Source organism: Hyaena hyaena, unplaced genomic scaffold (genome assembly GCF_003009895.1).
Source record: "Hyaena hyaena isolate Hyena2069 unplaced genomic scaffold, ASM300989v1 scaffold_193, whole genome shotgun sequence".
NCBI classification, from domain to species: domain Eukaryota; kingdom Metazoa; phylum Chordata; class Mammalia; order Carnivora; family Hyaenidae; genus Hyaena; species Hyaena hyaena.
The window spans coordinates 74,053-87,242 of record NW_024080823.1 but is presented as its reverse complement, the minus strand read 5'-3'; the positions used below and the strand labels follow the sequence as shown (position 1 = coordinate 87,242).

The following is a 13,190-nucleotide window of genomic DNA, read 5'->3' as shown; positions in this document are numbered from 1 at the left end:
GCAAGTGGTCCTGACCACAGGATTCGTTCCACGTTTCACTTCCTGGCAGGAAAAACATGGCGTGCTGGGGCAGCGGGGCCATCTGAGAGGATTCCTTGGTTTCTGGCTGAGGGAACCAGCTGGCGTGCGACACCAACAACTGTGATAACAGATACTGAAGCTTTGGAAGAGGAATCCATTTTGTGGCAAAATAGTGAGTGCAAATGCAGAGAGGTGAAACCTACAATACTGGTGCGCTGACCCGGTGGAGATGTGCGGAAGAGGTGCTCCGGTCGGAAAAGGCTGCAGAGGGTCCAGCCCCCGCACCCCAAGTGAATTCAACCTCACTTGGGATGGGACAAAAGCAGTCACTGAAGATTCAGAGGCAGGAGGCTGTGTATAAGAAGTACGGACGCCCTCCCAGGAGCTTGGGCAGAAGAGGCAGCCTGTCCAGGGGGATGGTGGAGTGTAGGGCAAACAACGTGGAAGTTTCCAGGAGAAAGGGTGACTGGTGGCGTGAGTCTGTAGACTCGAGGGGTGAGTCCAGTGCGGAAGGCGGGGGGCTTGGTCTCACACAGGAAGACAGGTCTCCCTTCTTCCAAGACTAGAAGAGAAGGGTCAAGGGTGAGCGGGGAGGTCAGTCACTTCATAGGGTGAGGAAGGAGAGGGGAGGTGGTTTCCTGGGCATGTTCTTCTTCCCTGTCGTCTACCAGGCGGGTTTGAAAAGATTAGTGAAGGTGGGGAGAGGGGGCAAGATAGCAAGGAGGAGAGGGGATCACTAAGTACTACTGAGGGCCCCTTCGGAGCAGACCGTAAATCGGCGGGGATCTTAATCTAAAGAGAGCTTCCCTGCACAGTGGTGGGCCACGCAGGCTGGGAAGCCAGGGCGCGGGATCTGCAAAGCATGAAGGACGAAGAAGGAAGAGGTGGAAGGAAAGGCGACGGTGTCACAGGTGGAGAGGGAGCAGCTCATCACGGGACAGAAGGGGAGAGGGTGCCCGGGAGGGTCGAGCTCCAGGCTGGAGGATGTGTGGCCGTGTGCAACGAGCTGCCAGGGGAGTGAGGACCTCGAGCAGGGGGAAGAAGAGCAGCGGCCTAGAGATGAAGTTAGGAAATGGACAGTAACTGCGGACTGCCCCTCTGCATGGATGCTGCAATCACCCAGGAGCGGTGAGGAGCGGGGGTGGGGCGTGAGACCCTACACCAGGTGACCTTGTAGAATAAGCGATAACTCCAAGGTCATCACATAACAGCAATGGGCAGGAGCTAGTAGAGCAGAGAGCATAAGATGGCACCCACTTCAAGGAAAAAACGTTCTGGAATGCTGGTCAGGCAGGAATCAAGCTGCAAAAGCTTAGTGAAGGGTTGGCCTAAGCCAGCCCAGAGAGGGCCAGTTTGGCCAGTGGAAGAACATGTGACCCGTGAAGGGCAGGTAAAATAAGGAAAGGGAGGTGGGAAAGAAGGCGGAGCCTAACTCTGGTACTCTGCTGGTCCACCTGGGCCTGAGATAAATGCCAGCGGAGAGGAATCGTGATGTCTGTGGATTTAACATTTGCAGCACAGACTTCGATGACAGCTCGAGGTCTGTGGATAGGCTTTGTGATTTTGCTGAAGAATTTGGATCAAACCCATGGTGGGCCTGGTGTGTGGATGCAAGGTAGTTAGCAGGTGAATGAGCCCGGTCAGCCACCAGCACTGAAACTGTTAAGTTCCTAGTTGCTTTCTACATGATAGAATAACATAAAGAAAGAAAGCATCCTCCTAAAGTGGAAAACCATCCAGAAAAGGAAATAAGTATCAGTGGCCAGTGCAGGACACAGAAACAAAGAGACCTAATGAAAACAATGATCTTTAAGCAGGCAACAGGTTTTGGATACTTCCAGCATTTTTTTTTTTTCCATTTTATTTATTTGAGAGAGAGAGAGAGAGAGAGAGAGGGAGAGAGAATCTTAAGTAGGCTCCATGCTCAGCATGGAGCCCGACAAGGGGCTCAATCCCATGACCCTGGGATCATGAGCTGAGTCGAAATCAAGAGTTGGATGCTCAACCAATGGAGCCACCCAGACGCCCAGTTTTGGATACTTTAATGACTAGAATGTTCCATTTGATTTTGATACACGAGAGGATAAAATTATGTTAAGAAGTAAGGGCAAGTGGTTTGTCAAGTATTTCAGAGAACACTCCAACTAGTGCAATTAAAAGAGAGAAGTTGAACAGTTCATTTTTTATTTGAGGATAACACACAAAACATTATCTTCCTGAATTGTGACTTTGGAGAAATGTTGAATACCATAACAATACCTGCAAATTTACAAAGATCTGTGGAAGCATCCCTTGTGAATGTTAAAGACCTTCTGCATTTGTTTAGAAGGTATAAGCTTTGGTCTCTGCTACCCCCACCCCCCTGTTTTACCCTGAGTGCAAAGTTCATTTTAAATATCCAATGTTTGTCTAGGACATGCATGGGAGCAATGACATCCAGTGGGAATGTTTAATCTGGGTCATCACTGAGCAGAGATTTTATAGAGGGGATTTCTGTACAAGAAATATACAAGGTAAAAATCTAACTACCCTTGAGAATGTGACACAAGGCAAATTTGAGTCCAAATTCTGGCTCTGCAACTCCCAGCTCTGGGACTTAGGCAGAGCTCTGAACCTCTCTGTTTCCTCACCCATAAGTGAGCCCTAGTGTGAAGATCAGAGACACTGGACACAAAGCACCCTGTGGCGATTATTCTAACTTCTTCGTTTTTTGTTTTTAAGCAATGTCTACACCCAACGTGAGGCCTGAACTCACAACCTCGAGATCAGGAGTTGCATCTGCTATTGCTGAGCCAACCATGTGCCCTAACTTCATCTTTATCCAGAGGTAAGAGTTGTAATTCAGCCTTGGCACACCAACTGTTTTTCAATAAGGAAAAATTTCCTGTACAACCATGGAAACATCAGTAGTTTATACCAGAAGAATCTTCAATGAGTACATATTCAAAGATACTGACCTAAAAACTTCTTTGGTCATGCAATAGCTAAAAATAACACTGTTCTTGTGAAAATGTAATAGGGAAAATTACTATTATATAATTATATATAATTATTCTATAATACATACCAGAGGAAATACAGAGAATACACTTCAAATTCCCAATGCTCTTATACTTGTAAACATTTAAAGAAACTTGTTTACATAGTAACAAAAGACACTTTAATATCATTTTTTACCATTAAAGTTTTACTAGTCAATGTCTAGGCTTATGGAGGTCTCCATGAAATTGAAAAAAAGATAAACCAAAATTATGGACTCCAGTTTTTAAAATATTTATTTCCTTTTGAGAGAGACAGAGTTGCAAGTGAGTTGGGGGGCAGAGAGAGAGGGAGACACAGAATACGAAGCAGGCTCCAGGCTCAGAGCAGCTCCAGCCCAGAGCCTGACACAGGACTTGAACTCATGAACTGTGAGATCGTGACCTGAGCCAAAGTCAGAGGCTCAACCGACTGAACTACCCAGGTGCCCCTGGACTTCATTCTTATAAAGATATAGTATCCTAAGTTATGTACATATTTATGACAAAATTACTTAAGGTGCTAATATATGAGAAGTGGAAAAACCACAATGGCCACCAAATAGCCAAATTTCCTTTCCCCCCAAAATATTATCATGATCAAAGTGACTCTGAAGAGGAATGTTAGTCTTCAAAACACCAAATATTTTTAGCACATTCACAAAGACCGTAAGAACTAAGAACAAGTGCAAATATATCCTGTTTGCAAAATGACAAGAGAAATTTCATTTTTCCTAAGACAAGGGATTCAAATGTGTGTGCATATGGCCAATGAGGAAGCCCACGTTCTACTATCCGCTGCTTTCTCAGACTGCTTCCTCACTGGAGAAGGGGAGGCGGAGGAAACATTTAAGTTCCTCATCTTCTGGAAGACCATTACTTGGAACCAACCGATGAAAGTGACCTGTTGCTTACATGTTTCGGAGGCTGTAGTAGACAATGTTGTAGCAGAAGTTGTCGCATAGCAGCTACTCCCCCAAACCGGGAGACAGGCATTGGTTATTTTAAGCTGATTACGGTCATTCCCAGCCCCTCCTCCCTGCCAGAGACTGGATTAGAAAAATATACAGACTTGGGGCACCTGGGTGGTTCAGTTGGTTAAGTGTCTGACTCTTGGTTTTGGCTTAGGTCATGATCTTCAGGTTCGTGAGATGGAGCCCCACATCAGGCTCTGTGCTGACATCTCAAGAGCCTGAATGGGATTCTCTCTCTCCCTCTCTCTCAAAAAAACCTTACAATTTTCTTAAAGAAAAATATATAGCTTTAAGCTAATCAGTGCAAAGTATTATTACCCTGGCCACATAATGGGTCCAGGGACAGGCACTTGACCCAACATGGCCCAACCAGGTAGAGAGGAAGGACTTTTACTCCATCAATGCAGGGAAGATCTCCTCTTTCCTATGGATGTAACAAGAATGTGACCAAAGGGCACCAGGGTGGTTCAGTAAGTTAAGCGTCTGACTCTTGGTTTCAGCTCAAGTCATGATATCACAGTTTTGCGAGTCTGAACTCTGAGAGTGGGGCTCTGCGCTCACAGTGCAGAGCCTGCTTGAGATTCTCCCTCTCACTGCCCCTCCCCTGCCTGCATTCTCTCCGCCTCTCTCAAAATAAACAAATAAACTTAAAAAAAGAAAGCCAGAAAGCAACCCAGATTACAAAGAGTAGCCATTTTATGACTCTGCGGGGGTGGGGGGCGTGACAATGGGGAGCACGTAGGTCCTTGCCCACACAGCTGAGCTTTTCAATCAACCAGCCCTGAATACCCTCCTCAATGACAGTTATATGAAAAAAAAAGTTTCTATATTACTACAGCGTTTTGAGTTGGGTTTTCTGCCACACGCAGTTGGAAGCATTCCACCTGATCCAATGACCAAATAATTCCCTATTATCGACTACACAGAAATGTTAAGCAAAATTTTATTTATTTAAAAAAAATTTTTTAACTGTTTTTTACTTACTTTTGAGAGTCAGAGAGATAGAGACAGCATGAGCAGGGTAGGATCAGAGAGAGAGACACAGAATCCGAAGACAGGCTCCAGGCTCTGTCAGCACAGAGCCCCACGCGGGGCTCAAGCCCACAGACCATGAGATCATGACCTGAGCCGAAGTCGGACACTTAACTGACTGAGCCACCCAGGTGCCCCTGGTTAAGCATAATTAAAAAACATTCTTTTGTTTTTGGTCATATAGAATCAATTTAAAATCAAAAGGCTGTTAAGTAAGCAGGGATTTAGGACTAGGGGAGTTCACTCAACCACTACTCACTCGATAACTACCCAAATGCCCGGCATCTGAATGCTTGGGAACCACAGATTCAGGTCATCTGAGACATCTGCCATCACCACAGGGTTATGATGTCTGCCCCCAGAGCCTCTCCACCCCCCACCGCCCCCGGCTACCGGGCAGGGTGCCAGTCTCCCCCTGCAGTGCTTGACAGATACACCAAAGCCCTCCCTCAAGGCTTGATCGCCTCCACTGCTGACCAACTTTCACTGGATCAACCTTTTCTCTCCCTATGTATGTTCACCTGGCAGCAGTCAGACCCTGTAGCTCCAGAAAGCAGTGAAAGCACCGCCGCAACTCCACCCCGTGCACTGGGAACTCACTTCAGGTCCGAATTCTCAGAAGGGACATCGATTTCTTAAAGGATGCCTTGTGTGACCTCTTTAATTCAAGCAAATGTGGTCTGTGAAAGATGTTTTCATTAGTGCTGCATTATATCACACACAATGTAAAAACTGCTTGATTTCTACCATACAGAAAAGAAAACTGTGTCTTAAAGTTAGTTTTTCTATTAACCTGGCCTTTTGTTTCATATGCTGTAACTTGGAAGAAAAACGCCACCTCTCAAACAGAAATCAAATCAAAGGTGCTTTTAGCAGTCCCTGAAGGCTGGTTCCAGAAACCATTCTTAGTACCGGGGACAGAGAAACATCTCAGCAGTCCCCTGCTTTCAAAGAGCTTATGATCTCATATTGAAAGAAAAATTCTCTTTGTCACAACTGAGATTTGAGCAAATTATAAAAGAGATATGCAAAGTCCTGGGGCACCTGGCTGGCTTAGTTAGTAGAGCATGCAACTCTTGATCTTGGGGCTGTGGATTCGAGCCCTACATTGGGTGTAGAGATTTATTTATTTAAAAATAAAATCTTAAAAAAAAAGATATGCAGGCCACCTGGGAGGCTCAGTCAGATAAGCCTCCAACTTCCTCTCAGGTCATGATCTTGCAGTCCATGGGTTCGAGCCCCACATTGGGATCTGTGTTGATGGCTCAGAGCCTGGAGCCTGATTAGGATTCTGTGTCTCCCTCTCTCTCTCTGCCCCTCCCCTGCTCACATGCATGCTCTCCCTCTCTCTTTCTCCTCCTCCCTCTCTCTCTCTCAAAAATAAATAAAAATTTAAAAAATAGATATACAAAGTCCAGTGCAAAGATGGTATTTATTTTATGAGGACTCCTGTAATAACAGGCATAAGCAAATGAACAAGAGAAACAGTATTATAACTAAGGAAGCTCACTCCATATAATAACATTTTAAATTGTAACAAGAGAGAGATGCTTTGTTGTTAAGTTCCAATTCTTTTCTGCATGATTAAAATTTCATATTTGAAAAATTACAAACCTCCCTCTCATATACATCCACTCGTTCATAATTTATTAGCACTTTGTGAACAGTGTACACTACCCCCATATCTAAATATTGTTAGCTGCTTTTTTAGGACTTAAATGCCAAAGACACAGCACATAAGAGAAACAGAAAGAAACAAAAGACTAAGATAACTAAGTATTGACATATATGAGTTTGCCATTCTGAGTAGTGCCGGGATGCATTTGGCTGGGGCAGAGTACAAAGCATTCTTTCTCCAGGTATCACAGCCTTCATATTCAGGGATTTATTTGTACTGGCCAAATCTCTCAACGTTAATTTACTCCGGATTGGAAAGCTTAGAGGGGAATTACAATGGAAGAAAATGTGTAGTTATACAGCGTTTATTTGATTTCTGTGTTATAGTGCTTATCTATCGTATGCTATTCTTTACATTTACCTAACCTTATTCACCCTTTAAACAACAGTACCTTACTTGTCATTTTAGCTTTTAAATTATATTCACAGCTGCAGAGAAGCACAAAAGTATTCTTCAACCATAAAGAACATAGTCCATGACCAAGATCAGACTGGTAGAGAAAGCAGTGATATTCAGAGACAAGGGTTACAGAACACAGAGGATTCGAAGGTTTTCTCTCAAACTATTGTCACTGGCACGTATCCTAATGAAGTTTTCAGGAATGGGAAAAAAAAAAAAACAAAACTGTTACATCAATCTAACCAATCTCTAGAGGATGGTTTAGGAGAAGAAATTCAAGAAACAACATCAGCTTTCTTCTCATTCCAAAGACACATTCAGGGCAAAGATCATCAACACATTTGCCTGATTCTATATGATAAAAGTGACTACTATAGTACTGAACCTTGGAAAAGAATCCTGTTATTTGCTAGTTCCATGCCAAGGGGCCCAAAAGTGCAAGACACTTTTCAAAAAATGTTGGTGACATGGCCCCTAACAGAAGAGATATTACTGTTAGAAGTGAAGTTCACATTTATGCTTACATGGAATGATTTTTCAGGGAGCACAAAAAGCTTTAGAAACACCATTAACTTAAATCAGTATGATGTTCCCATGAAGCTGTGGCCTAAGTTACCAGTAGTCTGGGTCCCCAAATAAATTTTACCAGGACCCCCTCTAGCTTACCCCTACCGGAACCCACCTCACCCTTGCCCAGGCAGTCGGTCTACCTCCCTGCATGAAGGAGCTACAGAGGCTGCTTTACGGGCAATTAACACGGACACTATGCCCCAAGCAGCAAACAACTGGCCCAACTGCTTAAGTCCCTGTGATGAAGAACTTTGGGATGATGGATTTTCTTGACTTATAATCCACTAACCTGGCCTCCACCTAACCTTCCCTTGCCTCTTCTAGGCTAAACGGTAACATGAACTATGTTAAGGAGTCAGTTTAAAAGACAGAAACCAACTGAACTCAGGAGACAGGATGATGAAGAATTAAAGATAGGTTCTAACTTTCTCTCAGGCAAATGGGTACAAGAAACAAATAGAAGCTTGGGGAGTAGCAATGGGGCATTAGTTGGGTTTGGGACGCCTTGTGTCAGGATACCCCAGGCCATCCAAATGGAATAGTTAGGTACGAAATTGAAAATAAGATATGAAGCCTGAGGGACTGAGATGACTGGAAATAAGAGATTCAGGAGTGAGATAAGTCACAGGCAAGGAATGGAATGCTTTATAGTTCAAAGGACTGTGAAAAATTATCATACACTTTTGCTTTTCTAAAGAACAATGTTTTCTCCTGAAGTCACTGTTGCACTAGATGCTAACCAACTTGGATGTAAATTTTAAAATTAATTAATTAATAAATAATAATAAAAAAGGGTGGCCTTGAGCTCCCCCACCAAAAAAAAAAAAAAAAAAAAGGTTTTCAAGGGTCTATGGCATTGGAGCCATTATACAGAATAGGGTCTTGATATTCTATCAGGTCCTCAGACCAATGGCACCTGCATGGGCTGGGAGCTGATCAGGTGTGGAACCGCCATCCACCCACATCTACTCAATCAGAACTGCATCTTCATATACCAGGGGACTCAGAGGCCCAACAGTTTGAGGACCAGTGGTGTAGTGTTCTCCAAACTCTAGTTTTTGAAATGTTCGGCAGTTTTCAGTAAGTGAGGAAAAGAAAATATGAACGTTAAAAACAACACATATATTCGATTTGGAGAAACGTCCTTTATGCCAATGTTATATGTTTCCTTTGTTGACTTTTACATGCTCTGTCTTTTCTGAAATTAAGCTAATAGTTATTTTGGTGATTTCTCTAACAGTAAGTTATTTTATACTTTACTGGTACCACATAGCTTTGAAGACGTTATTTCCTTTACTTCAAATATCCTTTCTCTACCTCACCTATCAAGCCCAAATTTCTTCGTGAGTCGTATACTGACTACCAAGGCCTATGTATTAGTTTTGTAGGGCTACCGTGACAAAATACCACAAAATGGATGGCTTGAAATCAGAGAAACTTATAAAGTCTGAAATCAGATGTCAGGAGGGCCATGCTCTCACCGAAGGCTCTAGGGAAGGATCCTTCCTAGCTTCTGGTGGGTGTCGAGCATCTTTGTGGTCTTCCACTTATCATCATCACTGCCATAACAGCCTGCTCTTCATATAACATTCTCCCTGCAGGTGTCTCTGCCCAATCTCTCTCCTCCTATACGGACAGCAGTCATTGGATTAGGGCCTACCATAATCCAACAGGACTTCATCCTAATGTGATTACATTATACCTATTTCCAAACAAAGTCACGATTCACAGGTACCTGGGGTTAGCACCTGAACATATCTTCTGGGGGACACAATTCAACCCACAACAGCAAATAATGATAATATTTTTTAAAAGAAAACATCTTGATAATTCTCCAAATGATGTGGTAAATACTATAATGCTGTGCTTTCAAAATAAAGCACAAAATAAAAAATAGTAAGACTGTACTATAATAAAATCAGCACAAGACGAACACTTTGTGTTCTTGTATCATAAGCCGGGTTCACTGTAGAAAGCATAAAGTCCAAAGTGTAGAGACTTAGATTTTTCCTCAGTCTTAGACTACTTTAGTCCTTCCTTTTTTTGCCTGTAGCATTTTCTGCACCACTTATACTTTTTAGCCCCTTTCTGACCATCAGTGCTTGGTAGTACCTGTTCCACTTGTTAATTTTGTCTCACTAGTCTTGGTATCAGGAATTACTTTGGCCAATTTGTGCCACCTCCCAAGTCTCAGAGGGCTGGAGTTCCTTAGGAAGTTCTAAGCCATACTAACTGGCCAAGGCTTTAAGAATGCTGTGGCTCTAGGGGCGCCTGGGTGGCTTAGTCGGTTAAGCGTCCGACTTTCGTTTAGGTCATGATCTCGCGGTTCGTGGTTTCGAGCCCCGCGTCGGGCTCTGTGCTGACTGCCAGCTCAGAGCCTGGAGCCTGTTTCAGTCTGTGACTCCCTCTCTCTGACCCTCCCCTGCTCACGCTGTCTCTCTCTCTCTCCTAGAAATAAATAAAACATTTAAAAAAATATTAAAAAAATAAAAAAAGAATGCTGTGGCTCTAACAATATCGGGGAGATACTGTTTCAGTTTAGATATACTTAGATAAGGGTTTCAAACTGAAACCTATCTATTTTAGATTTTAATTTTGTATTATAGTAATATATACAGTATTTATGTGGTTGTTAGTTTCAGGGCAGCAAAATGTTGACTACTACTCAGTCTATGGAAGGCAAAATGTTGCTTTAATATGCTAAAAAGCAGGTAGATACAGCTCATTAATAGTACTTTATAAGCAGTGGCTTTTTATTTTTCATCCTCTCACTGTCAAGCTACACAGAACCTCCTCTTCTGGAAGAGAAAATAAGCAAAGAACACAAAGCAGTTTAAAGGTTAAGCAAACATTCCTTTCTTTACCAGCCATCCAAGAGGCAAATGTCTGGAAGGTGGAACCTGATTGTTTTACTCTTGGGGAACAGTGCTGTGCAAATATGGTCAATGATAAATGAAGGTGACGGCTTAGGACTTTTGGTTGGCCATTTCAACCGCCACATTTGCTGTTTCTAAAACTAATTTTCTATTCCATTTGTTTCATCTAATTTCCTCTATTAGAGGAAAAGATTAAATTGCAAGTAGAAACATAGTTGGATAGTACCATGACATAAGAATACTATTGGTTAAAGCCTTATGATCATAATTTAATCAGTTAATCTGTGATGCTCGACAGTTCAATTAACTGCATCTAAAGTGCAGTAGAGATACGTGATATTTTATTAAGGTTATTTCATAGAACACAAATGAAGTGTAAAAAATTCCATGTCCCAAACTCTTCCAGTCCTTTCTTCCTAATTCATAGTCCCCACTTTCTTATTTAGACTTTCCACCCCTCCCTAATGCTCCTTATCCAGATCAGAGAAAAAAAAGTATGGGGTAAGGAGCACTCAAAAAAAAAAAAACAAGAAAAGAAAGAAAGAAAAGAAAAGCACAAGTACAAGTACAACCAAAAATTGCCAAGCAAGAAGCATATTTTCTTTACAAAATCTCTGACTGTGGTTCTCTATAGGGAGGATCAGACCACATGAATGAATGGGACCATTTGCAGCTCTGGCAACACTTAAAAAACCATCAAGTTCCTGGAGGATTTCCTAAGCCTTCTAGGAATAGGTGTAATGCCCCAAGAGGCACCAAGAACAGAGCAATCACAAGTTCCAGGAGTGGCTGAAGGTGAAGCAAATGCACTGTGACCTCGCCCCTCTTAGGAGAAAGATAGAAACCTTCCATAGGCTCACTCCACCTCGCCTTCACCTCTATTCCACTGTTTAGACTTCCTTTACTGGAACTCCATTTCTCTCCAGTCCTGGATATCTGCGCTTCTGCCGTGCTGACCAGTTACTACCTCCTAGGATCCCCAGTCTGGGCCAGCGTTCTTTCTAACATACTTTCCTAGGGCACATTCCTCCAGAACTCCTGCCTGGAGTTTTAACTACTCATTCAGTAGTGTCGTGATGGCATTAACAGTGGATCCACCACTAGACTGCACGCTCCTTGGGACCAGAACCACGCCTGTCATGTGGCCTGCGGTATTTGCAGCGCCTCCTAGCACCCGGCCGTCCACATCCAGCCACTGCACGCGTTATCTGCTGAAGGAGCATCAGGCCGCCGCTAGTGATCTGAGTTCAGGAACACGCTTTTGAATTTTAACGTCTCCCAAACTCCTTAAGTCTGAATCTGAGAATGCACATATCCGAATAAGCAGAGACTGGTAAACATCTCAAACCTGAGGCAAAGGAGACGCGTACGATATTAATTCATTTTTACCACGCAGGACTAAAACAAAGCAAAAAACACAGTGTATGAATTGGGAAGGCTTTCGATTACTCAAAAAAATTATTCCCGTATAGCATCCAGGTGTGGGTGCTACAGGGGAAGGAAAGATGAAACAGATAAGGGCTCTGCTTCCAGACTGTTTATGATTTTAAAAGGCACATTTATAAATAGCAATAATGCAACCCAGAAAGGACTAAACACCCGAGAGACTGAGAAAGAGAGAAATAAACGAGGCAAGGTCTCCGCAGGAGGACACGGATGAGTCTATCGATTACTTCTCACTGTGAGCCCAGGGCGAAGAAAGGAATCCCAAACCAAGAAAGGTCATGCTGTATACTCGAGGAGCACACCGAAATGCGGCGTCGCCCCAAGTCCTTCACGTCCCTCGCTGGGGACACCATCGCAGAGGAAAGTCTTCCACTGGCTTCCAACCCGGAGCTACCCAAATTGGAAAACGCTACGGGGGTGAGCGCGTCGAAACAGCAGGAGGAAACTTGATCAAGCAGATCACGTACACGGGCTGCGCACAGCCGGGCCCGCGCCCCCGACCCCGCGGCCCCGCGCGCCCCCGGCCACCTCGTACCGTAGGTTTCGGACATGGCCGTCTGCGACATCTTGGGAGCGGCACCGCCTCGCGCCGGATCGCCGGCTGCAGCTCCGGCCGGGCCGGCGGGACTGGAGGGCCGGGGTCGTCCTCCGCGTCTCGGTGGGAACGGCGAGCCGCAGGGGAGCGGCGGAGGGAGGACCCGCGGTCCCCACGCTAACGGCCGGCCACCCCGCCGCTGCGGCCCCGCCGGACTGCCGGCTCCGCGCAGGCGCACGGCCTCCGCCCCCCGCCGGGCCCGGACGGGGACGAGGAGGAGGAGGAGGAGGAGGAGGAGGAGGAGGAGGGAAGGGGGCGCGAGGCCCGGCCCCTCCGTGGTCGCGCGTGCGCACGCAGTCCGCGGCAGGGGCGGGGGGCGCCGGGCGCTGGGAGGCGGGGGCGCGGGAAGTCGGGAGGCGGAAACAGGGGCTGGGGAGCCGGGCGCGGGGAGGTCAGGGCGGGGGCCCCAGGGAGGCGGGACTGGGTGGGGCAGGGCGCGGACGGAGGTTTGCGGCTGGCCGGGGTCGGGTTTCAGGGGTGGGGTTGGGCCTGCGATCCGCAGGCTTGTGGGGTGACGGAGTGTTGGGGACAGTGGGGTCTAGCTCTTGGGTAGAGGCGGCCAAGTGCCTGCAGTGGGAAGAC

The 13,190-nt window shown here is 45.2% G+C and overlaps 1 protein-coding gene across 1 annotated transcript in view; it reads right to left on the bottom strand.

Moving 5' to 3' along the window:
• The window catches only part of RAB4A (RAB4A, member RAS oncogene family), a 46,347-nt gene extending 33,469 nt beyond the window's left edge, over positions 1-12,878 (bottom strand). The window contains exon 1 of the mRNA XM_039241260.1: positions 12,549-12,878. Within this exon, the coding sequence (XP_039097191.1) occupies positions 12,549-12,579 (31 nt within the window). The 5' untranslated portion in view covers positions 12,580-12,878. The remainder of the gene's footprint in view (positions 1-12,548) is intronic.
• Positions 12,879-13,190: the final 312 nt, after the last annotated feature.